The sequence below is a fragment of the Sycon ciliatum genome, chromosome 2 (genome assembly GCF_964019385.1).
Source record: "Sycon ciliatum chromosome 2, ocSycCili1.1, whole genome shotgun sequence".
In the NCBI taxonomy this organism is placed as follows: domain Eukaryota; kingdom Metazoa; phylum Porifera; class Calcarea; order Leucosolenida; family Sycettidae; genus Sycon; species Sycon ciliatum.
In genome coordinates, this window is record NC_088644.1 from 20,221,654 (window position 1) to 20,241,802 (window position 20,149).

The following is a 20,149-nucleotide window of genomic DNA, read 5'->3' on the forward strand; positions in this document are numbered from 1 at the left end:
AGATAATAGTGGCTAGGATAACAGTGGCTAGGATAACAGTGGCTGGGATAACAGTGGCTAGGATAACAGTGGCTAGGATCAAATGCCGTACTTCTGTGTTGCTCTGCAGTGCACGTACCTTACAACACCAGCACCTTTGTCGGGTTCATTCCTAGGTGGCAGCGTTGGGGCATTTTGACTGGTTCTGCATACATTTAGAGCAGATATGAATCATTGCCAATTTCTCCACTGTTTTCATGGCATAATTATTTCAACCACTTGGTGTGCTGTGTAACTTCCATACATGAGTAAGTGTTGAGACAGAACAAGGTAATAGGTGTGTGATTACCCTGCATACACAGTAGTGCCCATATCCATTTACATGTAGCAGTTATGTTACTTATGTACCCCAATGCTGCGACCATGACTATGCATAAATAATTAGAACAGTAGCATAGGTACACATGATGTACGCTTCTAGAAGATAGAACCACGTGTTAAGATTATGTTCCACTACTCATCATCACTATCAGTCATGTCCTGCTGGCGCTCCTCAATGTGTTGCCTAGACTCGCCCTTACCACACAGAACTGTAATCGATCGTCTTGTCTTTCCGTCTGCCTGTTTCCATTGCATGTTTATAGTGTTACTTTCCTTGCAGCAATGTTACGTGCTGCTCGCTCCTGCTGACCTTTGCTCGCGCCCTGTTTGATGCTGCCTGATCGATGCTTCTCTTCGCAGCTGCTTGCTATAGACTTCAGCTGCTATAAGTTGGCTGACTCGGGTAGAGTTGAGTGCAGTAGAGTAGAGGTTTAGAGTAGAGTGTAGAGTTTTAGAGTTGAGTTTTAGAGAGGGAGTCTGAGAGTTTATTATTGAGAGTTCCAATACCGCTCAAGCGCACTTGTTCGCTTGAGCGGGGTTTTGCATTGCAGTTTCCTACCTTTCCTTTGCATTTTCACTTTTACAATACCGGACCTTTGTGCTCCACCACCCTGATTTCTCTGTGCGTTGGGTCTGAGGTACGCCTGAGCGGAATGACCAAGAGGCGCACATATACTTTGTGCCAACGGGCTTGGGATAACTCACACGTAGGGACGATCGGACGACCACGGCAGGTGCGTGCATGCATACAAAACGGAACGATGTGTGACGTTGTAGATCAGCCAGTTTCTCAACAAAACCCAGAAATTGCAAAGCCCAGGTTAGCCAGAATATGACATTTCTTATTGATAGCTTGCATACCGTCCTACCGGTAGGACCACGGGTCCTACCGGTAGGACCCAAGAAATCGAGCTGCAAAAGTGCTTTTGGTTGAGAAATTTTTTGAAACAATTGTTGAGATGAGGTCTTTGTCAGGCAAAGTAATGGCGCAAAATGCAAGGCTATGTCCAGTGCATTGCGTATGCGCAATTTTATCGATTGTCAAAATGGCCGCACATAATCCTGTCGGTGCGCTAGCAACTCTGTCCAAAGTGAATAGACCAATCCCGAAAAATGGCACATCAATTGTGGTGAGGTCCTAATGTTTTTATTAGCTTGCCAAGGCCGTGGAATGCATAATACCATACTCTGTTTCCATGGTTACCATGGGTTGTTACCATGGAATTTCGTAGTATGCCTTGTGCGATCACGTCTAAAATTTATGGACTCCTTCATTAGCCCCTTAGCAACAGTTTAGGGTCAAGTGTTAGGTCAATGTTAGAACAGAGGCCATGCAGCATGTCTGTGTATGATGGTCCTACCGGTAGGTCCTACCGGTAGGGCCGAGGTCTATGCAAGCTATCATTATGGAGACCATGGGACACAGACTTGCTAAGTTGCTGAGCATGATGCTATTCTTGAAGGTGAGTTGTGAGGGGATTGAAAACTATGGAAAAACCTTTATACTTAGCACAATCACCCATATTCAGCATGGATGCAGGGGTAAGTGTCCCTTCCCTTGAGGTACAAACATAATAGTATTACCAATGCGCCTCAGCATTTACGAGACAGAAACTCAAGAAGGAAGGCTAGGTCCGCATGACCTGCACACTATAGTTTTCTCGTGCCCCATGGTCAGAACTCGCAACTGCAATTTTATTTATCATTAACCCCAGTTTAGCATGAAGTGTGCCAATGTAGCTTCACTCGAGATGCTGCACTGGATATCCTATACTTACCGCTCATCATGGATCTGTGAATTGAAGTTCTCATTTATTACATGCAGACCCCTACATAAAGAAATAAATAAAGAAATAAACATAAAGTTGCAAAATCTCAGTTCAATGCAAAGGTGGCATCTTTTACTCAATAGTGAATTTTCCGCAGAAATTTAGCTCTTGACCGACCAATGGGAGACGGCTACTGTGTAATTGTACATCAGCACCGGCCTCACAAAGTAAAACACTTTTAGCATTCATCATGGCTGATAGAACGACTAGTATATAGCACAAATGATCTAGCTCATCTAAATCTCTACTCAATTAACTTTTCCGAGAGCAGCATATGGGCCGCGATCAGCTAAAACATGTCTTTGGGGTTCGGTAAAAAAAGTTGAGAAATGACGGGAAGAAAAAAATGTTTTGTCGAGCGCGTTCAAGCTGCGCTTCACTCATCATGAACCAGTGGTGACCATCTTCTCAAATTTTGTTCAAACACTTGTTTGGCGGTGTAGTTCAAGTAGTTGGCGAGTAAGGTCCCAAAAACTGTGTTCTGGAGGAAAACAAAATTTGAAAATTTTCACTCTAAGACATGTTTTAGCTGATTGCGGCCCATATGACGCTACATGAGACTTGTTCTACGTTCCTGTGTCTCCCATTGCCGTTCAAGTGTTTTGATAGCCTGGCTTACTTAGGGTCGGGCAGTCAATGAGATCACGTGATGGGCCCATTGGATTTACCGTAACTCGGGTATCATATTTCCCCGATTATTAGTCGCACTCGCAGGCAGGCATAGTGGGATGGTCTAAGACCATGATTGAGAAACAGAGGGTACCAGGTTCAAGTCCTGCTTGGAAGCGGAAGGATTTTTTCCAGCCGTGCTGCGACCCACAGTTAATTGGGAACTCGTGGCCTGGCACGAGGAAAACATGGATGCAGTGAATGGGATTTTCGGTCTTTGACCACTTGCTGGTGAGCTGATCTACTCACCTCCCACCGCTTTAGGAGCTGCATCTGCGCCTTGATCCTTGAAGGGTGGTGGCGTTCCTACGGATGCGGAAAACCCGGCTTCCAGCCGAGTCTCACGCGAACCGTGAAAAAAAAAAAATTTTTTTTAGTCGCACTCGATTACAAGTCGCACCCCATTTTCAGGTTTCAGCAATATTGTTTTAATATACTGATTTCAGTAGTAACTCATACTCGATTGTAAGTCGTAGCCCCCTTTTACCTTTGCCTTTTTGTGTGAAAAGGTGCGACTTATATTCGGGGAAATACGGTACTCTCAAAAGTAAGAGTCACTGCTCTACACCGGTGTGACCAGCTTAGGAAGAGTGCTAATTTGTTTGAACACGGAAATTACTATAATCATCAACACACACTATAAAATAAGGCAAGAGCCAATGCTGGGCCCAATGCAGTCCCTATAGTTGTAGTACATACTCAACATAATGACTAGCAGTCTGCCGAGGTGGTAGAGTTGGACGTGGATGGCTCACCGTGTCGGTGGGACGAGACGTTCTGCACATAGATAATTATAGGTAGCAAGATGCATCAAGTCTATGCAGCAAGTACATTACAGCAAGTCTGCCGTGACAGTAAACTTTAATGTGCGTTCTAATGGAGGACAAAATGTGCCAAAGCACTTGTGGTAACCAGGTGTACGTCTTATCCAAGTCTGCGCTAATAGATTATTACTGTACCCTTGTTGTTGGATCGACTGGCAGGTTGCGGACAGCAGTGAGATCAACCGATGTCTACAGATCGAACAGCTGTGGTCAGCGGCATTGTATGCATGCACTCTACCATTATCATGTTGACAAGGCTCGTGATGGCAAACACTCGGACTTTGAGCAAAACAAAACACAATGGAACTTCTCGATGACAGACACCCTTGACCTGACATCGGTGACCAGAATATAGCGGCTCCAAGATTATTAGAAAACAGCACTGATTGTTTGGGAACAGCTGGGGCTGAATGATGTCTGCTTAGGGACGTTTCACTGAACTCTTTATTTGTCGAATTCTAGTAATTGACCAAATCATACCGTTCGTATACTTCCGCCGTGGAATCGAAAACATTGTGCCGCACATTTTGCTCATTTCTGCACAAAAAAACATGCATGGAAATATTGATACAAGAACAGAAAGTGTAAGTGCAGTCTTCAATTTTGTTAGCATAAGAATGTTTTTTTGGCCATTCACCACCCAAACGCAATGATCGGCCCTGAAGGAGCACAATATCTGCTGGAGGGTTTGCAGTATACAAGTGGATGCTTTGGCAAAACTGAGGTGATGTATTTGTCTGCCTATAGAGTCTGTCCATTGCGAGTCAAAATAGTATGCGCTTTGTTTTCAGAGGCCAACCCAGGCTTGTGATGTCACTCCAAATAGAACATCTCAAACTTGATGGAACTACATTATGCTCTTTGCAGTGGTGGTACAAGGATGTTGTTTCACATTTCAAAGTTTGAAATTGCTCCCATGTTGGAAGTCCATGCATACCAGTTATACTTGTGCACGTAAGGGCTGTGGTGTGTAAATACATGTACTGGGAAACTAGCACTAAATGTAAACGTGGAGTTGCATGTCACAGGCTACGCACGAGGCTTGCTAAGAAAATGGTCCCCCCCCCCCCCCTCACACATAAACATGCCAGCGATCAAGTTCTCATGGGTACTTTACTAAATTTTAATGATTCCTCCTCAGATTAGCCTAGCAGAATACTATTAACAGTCAGTGGTGGTGGTACATAGTATAGTCTGATTAGCCTAGCAGTGGTGGTGGTGGTACATAGTATAGTCTGATTAGCCTAGCAGTGGTGGTGGTGGTACATAGTATAGTATGATTAGCGTAGCAGTGGTGGTGGTGGTACATAGTATAGTGTATGATTAGGAATGTACTTACACAAGTATTTGAGGCGGTGGATATCTGTACACGCATAAGTGGCAGGACACAAGACAAAAGGAATCCAGTGCATGAATCTAAACATTTTCAGTATTTACTATTTATCCCTTCCTAAGAAAAAATGAACAAAAACAAATGTACAGTTGCTGGCCGGTGCAACAACAACAAAAAGCGACCCCGTACTACTGAACTACTACGAGTACGAGCTAGCTATTATGTGTCGTCCTTGAGGCATCCACACAATGCTTTTAGATGATTGCCTGTGAGCGTCCAGTCAGTGCCACTGAATACAGTCACCTGAAGACATGTGGCCATGTGCCATATCTGGAAACTGAGCCCCACCCAAGTGTGTACAGTATCGTGTGGAAATCTTAGTATAATGATCATAATGAAGTGGCCAATGGCATGTGAAGAGATTAAAGACAAGACATCCAATATGGACTTGATCGTTATCTAGGCACATCCCAATATTGCCCAATGCAAAGCATGACTATGTGCTGCTGGTCATGCACGCACGTATCTTTTATGTCCTAATATGGCATTTGACCATATCCCTTACCATCCAACATATCCATGCTGCCACCTCACCAACAGACAAGTGCATAGGTGAGTTTGCAAAAGCAATTTACCTGCATGTAGCTTCCTATCCATAGTTATTGTAACTTTAGTCATTGAATGACATCATTGCATTACAGCTGCATTCATAACAGGTGGGGGTAGGCACCAGTGTGGCGTAGGGTACACACAGCACTACTACAAACTCTGCACTGTCCTTTATACAGATCAGGCTACACTCAGTGACTGTCACAATGCACACATGCATACACACACACTCTCTTTCCTCTTTTCTTGCATGCGGAAAAATCACAGTCAACCTCCTGAATAACAACATTGGGTATTAGAACGACACAATCTTCAGACCTAGTGACTACTTGACTGGATACATTCAACCTTACGAATACCGACAACTTGCTAATAACAACGCTTTTTTCATGCACAATCGAGGGTTGTTATTGGCAAGGTTGACTGTATGTCGAACTTCAGACCTAAACACCAATGATCAGACCCGACCACTGTAAATGTAAACAATAAGATAGAAGCTGCAACGCATGAGAAAACATTGCGCCATCTTCTGCTATACTTATTTTCTGCACCTAGCTTCTTTACGCCTGTCACAAGCAGCTTTATGCTGCCTTCCTTTCTAATAGGGAGTGGTAGACTCCATGGTGAAAATGGATGTTCGACTTTTCCATAAATGGTGGAAATACTTTTGAACTGTATTTAAACCTCAGTGGCATATGCTGTTAACTTACGTTGTTGGCGGTGGCTCTGGAGTTTGTGGTAGTGGTACTGGTAGTGTTGCTTCTGCTGAAACAGCCAAGAGAGGTTCTGGTCGTGTTGCTACTGCTGAAGCAGCCAAGAGAGGTTCTGGTGGCGTTGCTACTGCTGAAACAGCCATGATAGGAACTGGTGGTGTTGCTACTGCTGAAACAGCCACGAGAGGTTCTGGTGGTGTTGCTACTGCTGAAACAGCCAGGAGAGGTTGTGGTGGTGTTGCTACTGCTGAAACAGCCACGGGTGGCACTGGTTTCACCTCTGTTTCTGCTGCTGCTTGTGGAGGTGTTACAAGTGGCACGGGCACGGGTACTGATATCACCGGGGGAGTTGCAGTAGTAGACCTACACAGTATTGTGGTACATATAACACCAACAAACAATCTCCAGGATACTCACAGATAACTATTCTGTCTTGCCTATCAAGGAAGTCGGGACTCCTAAATAGGAATGACATTGTGTTCTTTCCATAGAGAATCTCTGAAAGGCAGATGTGCTTGGCGGTTTATGGTATCACTCAGAACAGTACTAGCTAGCAAGTCATATCTTGCCATTCTCTTGCAAAATGAAAACCATCACAATTCACTGTTTTGGTATGAAAGGGGAACTGCACACATTGACAAAGAGGAACTAGGGCTAAAAATCTAAATTTCACTTTTTAGTGGTCTTCGGGGTACTGAGTTGGATAGTCTTGGTGCTAGGAAGCCAAGGCCCTCCCTTCGGGATACATGTACTCCCAATCGATCTCGCGCACTTTCCCCAAACTGGGTGAGTGCGCTGAAAATATCACTGAAAGTGAAATATCGGTTTCATAGAAGGGCACACAAGCAAATAGGCAAATCTAGACGGGGATGTGCGGGTGTGGGAAATTTCACTGAAAGTGTCATATCATTTTCATAGAAGGGCACACAACGGCAAATAGGCAAATAGGCTCGTATGCAGCTACCCAGGACAACGGAACATAAGGTGCCATCCGGGAATGCGAAAAAGCTCCACTTACGCGGTTCAGGGGAATGGAAGTGCAGGGAAAAATGTACGGCGTCAGGCGAAATAGCACGTCATAGTACATTTGAGATCAGCGGGAAGAAGATGACGACATCCACTAATTAAGTATCTGTGCACACGAATCTGCTGCGTGTGTGACTCTGTGTGTCAGCTATGATATCATCCCCTGTGGTTCCATGCCTAGCATGTATGTCTGAACTATCCTGCAAAGTTTGAATGACGTAGGTTGAGCGATCGCTCCGCGAAACATACTTTTTGAAATTATCTTCATAGTATATCTTCCACCATTGAAATTTCGAATTTCTTGCTGAGAGGGGTGGCTTGCAACCTCGATGGCTTGTTCCAGGCATGCTTTGGAGCCATCTCCTGTTGAAGTGGTGGCGGGGATCTGCCCTGCAACTGCTACAACAAAAAATGATTCGATCTGAGAAAGGGTGAGACCGCGAATATCGGTTGAATATTGAGTATTTCATGCCTTTTCATGACGAAGATGGAGTTCTTTTTGGAGATGGACGTCGAAGCAAAGGACATGGTGTCCGACTTCTGGGGTCTGGTGAAGCCAGGGATCATTTGTCCAGTCAGGTCGGCAGCCTAACCGTCGGTAAGCTTGTGTTTGGATCCCGTTCTGCTCGATGTGGTAGATCACAAACAATTTGATATCGCACAAATTGATCTCAGCATCGTGCGTACGGTATTTTATATTCAGAAAATCCCAAAGTGTCTCTGTGTGGCCGTCCTATGCCACGAGAAACTCCAATCAGGCTCCCATGTCCTCTGCGTTCATGATTGAATGTCCACTTCGTTTGAACAACGAACACAACAATCGAGGACGGCTTTGCGATGAAAAATACAGCTATACTGGAGCTGAAATAAAGAAGAAAAAAACGTGCTGGGATGAGACTCGAGTACACGCATACTCTCCCAGCAGGTGAAATGCAAATTTTTGTGAAAAATGCGTGTCGCCGACTGACCAGTAATTTCGCCTGACGGGAGACGAGACCTAACAGGTTGCTGCATGCACCCAGTTTCAGGGAAGTACGCAAGTTTGATTGGTAATATTGGACAAGCCGATCGCAGCTTTCTTGGACCAAAACCATTAGTTTTGACTCAGCACCCCGAGGGCTACGTGTAGTGAAATTTTGACTTCAGGTTATACCTGCTCCTTGCCCGCTATGCATTGTGTCCCACCACAATTCACTGAGATATTTGTATCAATCATTTAGCCAACCACCTCAGTGACTGCCCCTCTTCTTTTTTTAAATCTAAATCATGCTTTTCCGTGAGGCACTTGCCAATACTACATACTTTGAACTGTTTTAAAGAGTGCCTTACGGATCACTTAGTCCATCCTTTAGCTTTGGTATGTAGAATGGCAGGTATCTTGGGTGTTGCTCATATCTGTGTGGAACACATCAGCAGTGATAAAAACATACATACACTAGAGAGGTTTTTGTAGTCAAGCTATTTCCAATTTGTTCCGTGCTTTGCAAGTAAATGGTTGCACTCCATGCAATCCGTGTCAAAGGTGTGTGTCATTAGACCCTGTATGTGATATATTAACTATTGGCTATTAGTTACCAAAGTTAAACAACTCACTTTTACACACATGTGCTGTATGTGCGCGCGCGCCAACCGCTCATATACACTGTCAAACCCATGTGCCAACCCACGACATGCACACACGCAAAGGCATACACACATGCTGCACACACACACACACACACCTCAGACCTCAGACCTCAGACATGCCCATCGCGGAAGCGATGATAGCGAACAGCTATGTTAGACATAGCAACTTGTGCTGGGATTACACCATTCAACAGCTTGCAAGGCTGATGAATTGACCGCCACTATTTTTAGCCTGGTATCCACCACACAGCTGTTTGAAGTGACTTTTTCTGGCCAGTGAATCCCTATTTTTCATTTTTCATTTTTTTCTACACACACACACACCACACCACATACTCCGGCATACACTGGATGTTGGTAACCACCCAGGAGAATGAAAGAAAAGTCAGGAAGAGTCCGAGAAAGAGAAGAAGGACGTGTGCGACCATAATCGTCGGGAATTGAACCCGCACACACACACACACACACACACTTGTACTTGTTGCTCACTACCAAAACTGGTCACGTGTGTCCCCCCGGGAGAGGGGAGAGAGACTCAAAAGGAATCTTGGAAAGATGACTCAATTCGTTATTGAACCGCCCAACGACCGACACCCTCTGAAATCCCCAAAACTCTGGGTGGACTTGAAAATGACCCCACTTATGGGCTCACCACACCTCAGTAAGTGGGTGAGGACAAGGTGCAGAAAAAGGATTGACGGCATCAGGGTATCCGTCCCGGGATCCAACTGCAGTTACCCCTGCCCCCAGTGAAGGTAATACTTGCTACTAGAGTGAGTGGCTAAATCAGAGTGGATCTGATAAAAGCTTCACTAGCACCATTGATTACACAAGAGTTAATCTAGCCAGAAGCAGTCCATGGTTGACAGGTATGTATACTTCAAACAAAAAGTATATGAACCCTGGAACCAACAAAGGTGGCAGGTACAACATTACACCTTCAAGCAGCCGAGCCTGTTGGCAACAGACCCAACGCAATCAGGCATAAGTGTACCTACCAACCGAACTAGCTGGCACACACACACACACACACACACACACACACACACACACACACACACACACACACACCAGGGCATAGCTTAAGGATTTCATTTAGCTCGGACAAATGTCCTTCCGTTTTGAAATCTGTCCGGACATGCCCGGACATTTTCCACAACACATTTTCAGGGTGTTTCTTCTTTTTATTTTTAGTAGTACTGAAGTATATTCACAATGACTCATTATGTGGACGTATCTCACACATTAAATAAAAAAGTAAATTATCGTATCCGTTCCCGAAGAGAACTCACGACGGCCGCTAACACCCGATAAACCCTAGCGGCAGATGCAGCGCCTAACGGTGGGGGTGAGTGGGCAAGTCTCACAACCACTGGCACAAGTGCCGAAATCGACCCCATTAGCTGCATCCATGTACCCCTTGTGCCTGGCCACAAGTTCCCAGTTGACTGTGGGTAGCAGCACGGCTGGAAAACCGCTCCCAGGCAGGACTTGAACCAGGTACCTCTCGTATCTCAATCATGGTCTTTGACCAACCCACTGTGCCTGCCTGGTTCTCACACATTACTATGTACAATTCCCCAATTTATTTGTGTTAGAAACTGAACTATTTACTGACGACAAATGTATGTACAAGAAAGCGTTGCAGTCAAGAATTTTGCGAACGCGATATGCTCCTTGCAGAGAAGGTAAGTCAGTTCGAATTTGCGTCGTGCAATAGCGGCAGCACTATCGTCTATCTTGCACAGTGCCTTCGCAATTGGAGCGAATTCGAGGGCATTTCGAGTGGGACACTCTTGCCTGCGGAAAAGATTCATTGCTCGTTTATGCATCTCCGTTCCAGCATGATCCTTGAACGCTGATGTTCTCAAGTTCTTGGATCCGGTTATGAAAGCCTCGCTGAAGTATTTACAATTGCGGACTCTGTCTACAAACTTGATGCACACGGAAGACTTCAAACATTCTGCTAACAGCCGATCGTTCTTCTGCCAGTCACAAATCAGCCAGGCGGAAGTAAGTCAGCTCTGCATCATTGTCCGAGATCCACTTATCGCAAGTAGCGGCCTTCACACCACGGACTTGTTTGCCCGGCGGCAAGTCCTCTGAATCTCCCTTTTATCCCTTTTATTTCGCTTTCCACAAGACATTCTAAAACTTAAAAGACTATCTGCATTCCTGGTCAGTGAAAGAGTGAAAAATAAAAGATGACATCTTCCTCTCGAGTCAAGAGCGAACAACTGCACTGCAGACTGCAGTTCAACCCATCGATTCAAGTGCGAAGTCGACACCATGTACAAAGGTCGAAAGTGTGAATTGACTGTAGCAACCGCGTTGCTACAGGCGGATCAAGTAAATCTGGTGAAGTACGCCTGAGGCTACGGTGTAGACGTGTTAGTTGTACGATATGCAAGTCGCATTTGGCACGAAGCTCCGAAGAAAGCCCAACTCTGCATAAAAAGGTCGAAAGGTCGCTGCTCTTTTTTTCCTTTTTGACCGGACACTATGTCCGGTGAAATTGAAAACGTCCGGTCAGTGCCCGAAAATGGCCGGAAAATGTCCGATGTCCGGCCGTTAATCTATGCCCTGCACACACACACACACACACACACACACACACACACACATACACACACACACACACACATACACACGCACACACAGCAATTTGAACTGTATAAAGTGACCACAAACTTACATAAGCTGCGATTGTGAAGCAGATCTACAGAAAAACATACACACACACACACACACACACACACACACACTTGTACTTGTTGCTCACTGCCAAAACTGGTCACGTGGGTCTCCCGGGAGAGGGGAGAGAAAGGAATCTTAGAAAGATGACTCAATTGGCTATTGAACCGCCCAACGGCCGACACCCTCTGAAATCCCCAAAACTCTGGGTGGACTTGAAAATGATCCGACCTATGGGCTCACCACACCTCAGTAAGTGGGTGAGGACAAGGTGCAGAAAAAGGATTGACGGCATCAGGGTATCCGTCTTGGGATCCAACTGCAGTTACCCCTGCCCCCAGTGAAGGTAATACTTGCTACTAATGTGGGTGGCTAAATCAGAGTGGATCTGATATAAGCTTCACTAGCACCATTGATTACACAAGAGTTAATCTAGCCAGAAGCAGTCCATGGTTAACAGGTATGTATACTTCAAATAGAAAGTATATGAACCCTGTAACCAACAAAGGTGGCAGATACAACAATACACCTTCAAGCAGCCGAGCCTGTTGGCAACAGACCCCACATAATCAGGCATAAGTGTACCCACCAACCGAACTAGCTGGCAACACACACACACACACACACACACACACACACACACACACACACACACACACACACACACACACACACACACACACACACACACACACACACACACACACACACACAGACACACATACACACACACACACACACACACACACACACACACACACACACACACACACACACACATTATTATCCTTTACCATACATGTATAAATTGGAATTTTCAAATTTGCACCCCCCCCCCCCCACCTCGCAACAGAGCTACAGTATGTTGGGTTATGCTGGGAGTGTCGATACGAGCCACTGGTTAAAGTATCGAAGCAAGCGTATAATGACCGGCCCGCTTGGAGCCACTATATGGCTCACAGCTGAGCCGCCAAATGATTCCGCATGGAGCCGCCAAATGACTCCACATGGAGCCGCCAAATGACTCCGCATGGAGCCGCCAAATGACTCCGCATGGAGCCACCAAATGACTCCGCATGGAGCCGCTGGATGACTCCGAATGCACAAAACCGTTCTGCGAGTTGCAAGCTCGAAAGTCAACAACAGCAATGATCCTGCAAGTCACCTTGCGCGGGATCTTTTAGGGCGCATGCCCGAGTGGCTTGCGCATGCGCGCAAATCGGGCCAGCTCGCTGGGCTGGCTGCTAACTTGCGTTAGCATGCTAGCGCTCATCTAACAAAACCTGGTCAATTCTCTCTAGATCGTGGAGAAAACTCTCAGTTCCAGTCTCAAATAATTGCCGAATCGATAGGATAAGAGACTTGTTAGTTACTTGGTCATGTGCAATGATTTGCTCTCAGGGTCTGACGCGTTACTCAACGACCAGGATGTTTCGTGAACACGTCAGTTGTTGGCAAAAAAACACCACTCATTTATATTCAAACTATGGGCATGATCGATTGGGCAAATCCCGAGCTAATGCACTCAGAGTGAGCGTGATGGTGTGGCCGAATTCGGAGTAGGTATACTTGGAGTGCCATCCATCAGTGCACATCACATGGAATTAGGTTTGAGCTCATGGTGCTTCTCTTGTCAGGAGTTTTCCAGGATGTTACGCTTTCCAACGGCCGTAAGAGAGTTGGAAAGCACGTGTCTTTGTGCATGGCCATGGCAATCATGGTGGTTCAGTGCGAGTCTCCGCAAAGCAGACACAGCCCAACGTGGTCGTCACTTCGCAGTGGCCTACATCTCTGATAGGACCAGAATCGCAGCATTCCCTTTTGCAAGTTTTTTTCCTTATGTTGTCGAGTTTGCCTTTTGTCGTGTAGGCAGTATGTCCTCCAGGCAGGCCCTGGAGGCCAAAACAATAGCTCTCCTAAAGAGGAGTTGATCCAGAAAGGGCTGAGTACCCATGGAAGAAAAGCCTATTTGGTGGATCGTCTGCTGCCAGCTGGCCAGCGCCCCAAATACAGTTTTCCCGGCGACCGAGGTCGTTGTAACACCTGCTGCTTGCATCCTGGATCAGCGCTCGCCGCTTGCTGTAGCGTTGCTGAACCAAACTCGTCTTCATACGCCTCAAACACGCTTGAATAGCGCCTGTCCCGCGCTGCAGCAGCGCCACTAATTCCTTCCCGATGCACCACGTCTCGTGTGACTTCAATCAGCTGGGCCATCGCGTTAGAGAATTGTTCCTCCAACACCTCCATTTCGCTAACCGTCTTCGAACGGTTCTTAGTGTCGTTATGACTACTGTAATATCCGAGCAAATCGCCCATGGTGCTCATTGCCCGGTCGTACGATTCGCTAAGCCGACTTGTCTCCTCCTCAAGCTCGCTACTGTCCGTGCCCTTTGTCAGTACTACTAGCGCTCGTCTGCGAAGCTTGGTAAATTCACTCTTCTGCCCTATCTTCATGGCTTTCAGAACTGTGACATCCTGGATGTCGTCTTCGATCTCCACATCTTCCTCCTCGGCGGAGTGGTGGTCTGCGCTATCAACGCCTTCACCCGACCCGGAGTGTACGCTCGTCTCCAGTGGCTCGGACGTGGATCCGCTGCAGCTTGTTTCCACCGTGGTCTTCGCTCCCGCCGCATGCGCGGGATGCTCCGGCAAGTCGCCACTACTACGAGATCTCTCATTATCAGACGCACTCATTGTTGTGCTCTGATACTACTGCACTTCCACTACTACTAGACTCAAAACCATCCTCTGCTACCAGGAAATGGTGAGAATGTAGCGACCTCGTACATGCATTTCTATATTATAATTATAAATCATTTTTCGTAAAATGGCCTGTAATACGCGACCGAGTGACAAGGCAAAACTGGTTCAGTCTCTCCGGCAAAACACAGGTAGTATTCTCAGGGAACAATATTGCACACACGGAACGACAAACGTAGGTGACACAGAATTACTTATAGTATATTGAAAGACTCAATAAGTGAAGGGAAGACGACAGAAACAACGGAGGCAAAGACTCTGCAACAACTGAGCTGGGCAACTGACACACGGATCTATATATATGGTACGAGATTGCCAGTTACAGCTCCGAGCGCTAGTTAGGGAATGAAAGCAAGGGATCTGATGGTGTCAGCAATGCATAGTGCAATACATAGTAATACATAGTGATTTGTGTAGGGGGAAGTCCGTCTACTACGCTACATAGTAATACATAGTGATTTGTGTAGGGGGAAGTCCGTCTACTACACTGCTCCCCCCTCAAATAATTTTCCGTCCTCGGAAAACAAACAAGAACATAATACAGAATTAACGTAGACCTAAACGAGGCTCAAGCAGCAAAATACATCAGCAAGAAAAAGAAAATCATACACAAGCACACAATGGAAACAGAGTGGAGCAGAAAGGCAAGGCAAGTGCGAGTTTGGAACTCATTGTGGGAACACATAGTTGTTCCTGTAACGAACAGGACGACCGGCGTTGCGGTGCAGATGGGCACGCGGACCAGGTGCTGGTGGTGCTGGCTGCAGCAAAACCGGCGGCGGAGGAGGAACAGGTTGGGGTGGGGCATCATCAGCATCAGGCCAGGAGAATAGCGGAACAGGCGGCGGACATGGAGAAGTAGGAGCCAGTGGCGCTTCAGACAGCGGGACATCTGGGCCGGACTGAGAGACTGACGACTTGGCGTTTGAGCGGGCGTGTAGCTTGAGGCGGTTGAAATGTACACGCTTACGGGTGCTGGAGGGTTCGTTGATCAATTGAATGTCGTATGACGTTGGTGGCGACACATGGACAATCCGGTATGGTCCGGTCCACGGTGGCTGGAGTTTGCGACGCATTCCAGGTTCAAGGAGCCACACACTATCACCGACTTGGAATGCAGTGCCACGTTGACGAAGGTCGTAGTGGTCCTTCTGGCTGTGGTGCGCAGCATTATCATTACGACGGGCAGTATCGAAGCTATGGTGGAGGGACTTGGACAGTTGTGTGACATATTCGGCGGGCGACACAAACTCTGTCGGGGGTGACCCATAGACAAGGTCGATAGGCAGACGGAGTTGGCGACCAAACATAAGCTGAGCTGGGGTGAATTGGGTAGAAGAATGCTTGGCTGTACGGTATGCAAGCAGGACGGTTGAAACATACTGATCCCAGAAGGTGGGCAGATCCGCTACATACACTCGCAACGTTGAAACTATGGTGCGGTTGAGGCGTTCCACGAGCCCATCGCCCTGGGGATGACACGCGGTGGTCCGAGTCTTTCGGATATTCATGAGGCGACACAGTTCACTGAAGAGTTCAGACTCAAATTGTGTGCCCTGATCAGTGTGGAGTTGTTCTGGGGCACCAAACCGACAGATCCAGTTCCGAAAGAACACATCCGCAACGGCAGCAGCAGTCATAGTGGGTAGAGGGTACGCTTCAGGCCAACGTGAGAAGTAGTCACTACATACCAGTAGGTAACGGTTGCCATGGCGACTGGTAGGCAGTGGTCCAACGAGATCCATGGCTACGATCTCGTTAGGGAAGCCAGCTCGCATGGACTGCAATGGTGCTCGGCCAGTCGTAGCGCTCTTACGGGACATGCACTCTTGGCAATTAGCTACAAATGTGCGCAAATCAGCTGACATACCTGGCCAGAAGAAACGGCATTTGGCCTTGTCAATGGTCTTTGTAGCACCGAGATGACCACCACTAACATCGGCGTGCACTGCAGCTAAGATATCAGCTTGGAAAGAGAACGGAACAGCTAATTGCAAAACAGAATCAGCCGATGGGTCTGTGCGATACAAAACACCATCACGTAGGGAAAGCAAATGAATTTCAGAAGCATAGCGGCGAACAGCACGGCTAGAGGCAGTTAATGTGTGTGCAGGGGGAGAATTAAACACATCATGACTAGAATCATGCCAGCCTAACACAATGGACACATCAGGATCCTCTTTTTGCGCAGCAAGCAGCTCAGCAGCAGTAAAGCGCGGCAGCCAGGAGTCAGGTGCAGGTTTCGGTACAGTGGGTCCAGGATCACAAGCAGGAGCAGGAGCTGCTGGTGCGGCTGGTGACGACTGGTCAGGCGGTGACTGACGGGTAGTGGCGGCAACAGACTCAGGAGGACGGCGAGACAGAGCATCGGCATTGCAATGTTGACGGCCAGGGCGATGAATAACCGTGAACTCGAGTTCAGCAAGTTGTTCTAACCAACGGGCACGACGACCGCGTGGTTCCTTGAGCGAATGGAGCCATTTGAGAGCAGCATGATCAGTGCGCACAACAAATGCTCGACCAACGAGGTAGTAGCGGAACACATCAGCGAAGTGAACAAATGCAAGGAGTTCCTTCTCTGTAGTGGAGTAGTTACGTTGGGCGGTGTTGAGAATAGCACTACCGTAGGAAATCACACACTCATGGCCATCTTGTACCTGAGAGAGCACACCGCCCATACCAAAATCACTGGCATCAACATCAAGGATGAAGGGAGCGGCGGCAGACGTGTAGTCAGGCTGAGCAAGCACAGGCGCAGATGAGAGGCGTTTTTTTAGTACACAGAAAGCAGCCTGACAAGCAGGACCCCAGGAAAACTTCGCATTTTTCTTAGTGAGTGCGGCCAGTGGGGCGGCAGCTTGCGCGAAGTGCGGAACAAATTTCCGGTAATACCCAGCGAGGCCGAGAAAACCACGCACTTCACGAACGGATGTCGGCGTACGCCAGTGAACAATATCGTGAACCTTCGAAGCTGAGGTGTGAAGGCCATCGGCACTGATGTCCACACCAAGGAACTTAGTGCGGGGCTGCAGGAAAGCGCATTTCTCAAGCCGAAGCTTGAGATTGTACCGACGAAGACACGTGAAAACGGACCGGAGGCCATCCAAGCCAAGACTAACAGTGGCTGACCCAAGGCCAATGTCATCGAAAAACACACGGCAGACGGGATCAGGACTGGTAAGGAGATTATTTAGGATCGTTTGCATCAAGCGCTGAAATGTGGCAGGCCCATTGCAGCAACCCATAGGAAGAACCGTGAACTCGTACAACCCAAGGGGCGTCACGAAGGCTGTTTTAGCTTGGTCTTGAGGGTGGATTGCGATTTGCCAGTAGCCACTAGCAAGGTCAAGTGTCGAGAATACCTTAGAGCCAGAGAACGCGTCTAGGGTATCGTCGACCCGAGGAAGAGGATAAGCATCAGCTGTGGTGATCTTGTTGAGCCGGCGATAGTCAACACAGAGACGCAGAGAGCCATCTTTCTTAGGCACGAGGACAACAGGCGAAGCCCACGGGCTCGCAGAGGGAGTAATGACACCTTTCTGCAGAAGGTCATTGATAATATTCTGGAGCTGCTCACGATGACGGAATGGAACACGGTAAGGTTGTTGTTTAATAGGCGAATGATCACCTGTGTCTATCTTATGTGGCGCAAGATCACAGTACCCATGGTCGTCGGGATGAAGAGCAAATACATCGTGGTACTGCAGGAGAAGGTCACGCAAGGTAGAACGGTCCGTTGGTGACAGGTGACAACAATTCTTTTCGATATACGCATCAATCTTCTCTACTGGGACAGGCGGCGGCGGCATGAACGGCGAATCATCAACAGCAGCACAAGTGTCAGCACACTCAGGGACAGGTTCACATACAGCAATATGAGTATTTGCATGCAAGGTAATCTGGGTGGTACCACGGTTAACCACATTGATAACCAAGTTATCCGGGGACGTGACAGACGTTCCGACATCCAATGTCGGGTGTTTCTCTGAGAACGAATCAAGGGGCTCGATTAGATACGAAGTATCAGCAGCAGGAGAGCCAGCAGCACATACCGACGGGGCAACCGGAAGAATAACTTCATGACAGGGCGGAACTGAAACAGACTGTGTGATGCACACACGGAACGAGGAAGCAACACGAGACACCAGAGATTCAACAGCATTGGCAGCAGCAGCAGGCGGAGCAGCAGCAGCAAGCACGGAGGCAGGGACGGCAGCAGGTACGGAGGCAGCGACGGCAGCAGGAACAGTCGGAGCACTCAGGTCGGGCACGACAGTCGTAACATGGGCTGGTGTGGGCGCGGCAGCAACACCAGCAGAAAGCGAACGCACACGTGGAAGGGGTACAAGCGGCAATTTAACATCATCCAGGACCAACTGAGCCCGGGAGAAATCAAGCAGGACATTGTGCTGCTGTAGGAAGTCAGCACCGAGGATTACATCAGACGTGGTATCAGCAGCAACGATAAAATTCTGAACAGCTACGAACGAGGGTGTACAAACAGAGAGGGACACGGTACCCGTAGTGGAGAGGGGACGGCCCGTCACACCAGACACAACAGGAGCAGCAGACACAGGGACAGAGGAGGTCGTGCACAGACTACGCCACAATGCAGTAGACACAAGGGAAACACTAGACCCAGTGTCAACAAGAGCATGGCATTTCGTCTCTTGGAGACTAACCGCAACATAGACAGACGGAGAAACTGCAGAAGACGACTGAACATGCGTAACAGGACACACAGTCACAGGTGCAGACGTAGGGCAACGCACATCAACAGTACAATAACAGGGACGACATTCACAACCAGTACAAGTCGGCACAGTCGAGCTAGGAACACTAGTATCGAAGACTGGAGCTTGCCGAGCAGCACCAGTCAATAGCGGTTTCCCGACGGACGACCCCCACGCGTCGAGTGGGGACAATCACGACGGAAGTGGGACTGATCGCCACACGTGAAGCACCCGCGATCACGCGCGCCATCGTAAAGTCCGCGGCCTGTGCCGTTGTACGGAGGCGGGTTACGATTCGAGCTGCCAGGAAATCGAGTTGGGCCCGATATGGGCGCGCTTCGAGGGAAGACGCTGTGACCACGGCCGCGTGGAGCTCGAGTGTCGTCACTATACGCCCGTGGCGACGGAGCGGAGGTTGCGGAGAAGACCTGTAGATCAGCTAGCTGGTCCGAAATTTTGCTCAACAACGATAGTACGAGCGGGTCGGTGGAGCTCGAAGTCGAACTCGGAGCTACGTGGGCCACGGTGGCACTGGACGTAGGAGTCGGATCCGCGAGTGGACCTACGGAGTGTGCCTGAGGCATAGAGGCGGTCAGGGCAGCGCAGGCTGGTGTAGGAACCGGAAGACTGCGGCGATTCTCGACCTCTAAGATCGCTGCAACTTCGTACGCCCGTCGAACGGCGGCATCGAGGGCTGCAGGGCTGGATGTCCTGATGTGCAAGCGCAGGTCACTATTGACCTGGCCGTCAATAAATTGATTGAGCGTCAGGCGATCTAACAGCGGACCCTGTTGACCTGGAAAGGCGCGTGCCGCAAGGCGCTGAAGAGCTGCGGCGAACTCGGCCTGGGACTCAGTGGATCGTTTCAGGCGAGCTCGAAACTCGGCCTCAAGGAGGCGACTTTGCTGTGGCGGTGCGAACCGTAGCCCTAATTCGGTGCACATTTCTACATACGTATACTGCGGGTGCGCCG

General features: G+C 48.2%; 1 protein-coding gene across 1 annotated transcript in view; it reads right to left on the reverse strand.

The window, feature by feature from the left end:
* Window positions 1–20,149, reverse strand: part of LOC135809105 (uncharacterized) — an 80,514-nt gene that overhangs the window by 50,041 nt on the left and 10,324 nt on the right. The window contains exons 6-13 of the mRNA XM_065322374.1: window positions 11,685–11,708; window positions 8,693–8,758; window positions 6,335–6,700; window positions 5,022–5,045; window positions 4,163–4,219; window positions 3,558–3,635; window positions 2,139–2,189; window positions 119–184 (exon numbers count right to left, since the gene is read on the reverse strand). Of these exons, the coding sequence (XP_065178446.1) occupies window positions 119–184; window positions 2,139–2,189; window positions 3,558–3,635; window positions 4,163–4,219; window positions 5,022–5,045; window positions 6,335–6,700; window positions 8,693–8,758; window positions 11,685–11,708 (732 nt within the window). The remainder of the gene's footprint in view (window positions 1–118; window positions 185–2,138; window positions 2,190–3,557; window positions 3,636–4,162; window positions 4,220–5,021; window positions 5,046–6,334; window positions 6,701–8,692; window positions 8,759–11,684; window positions 11,709–20,149) is intronic.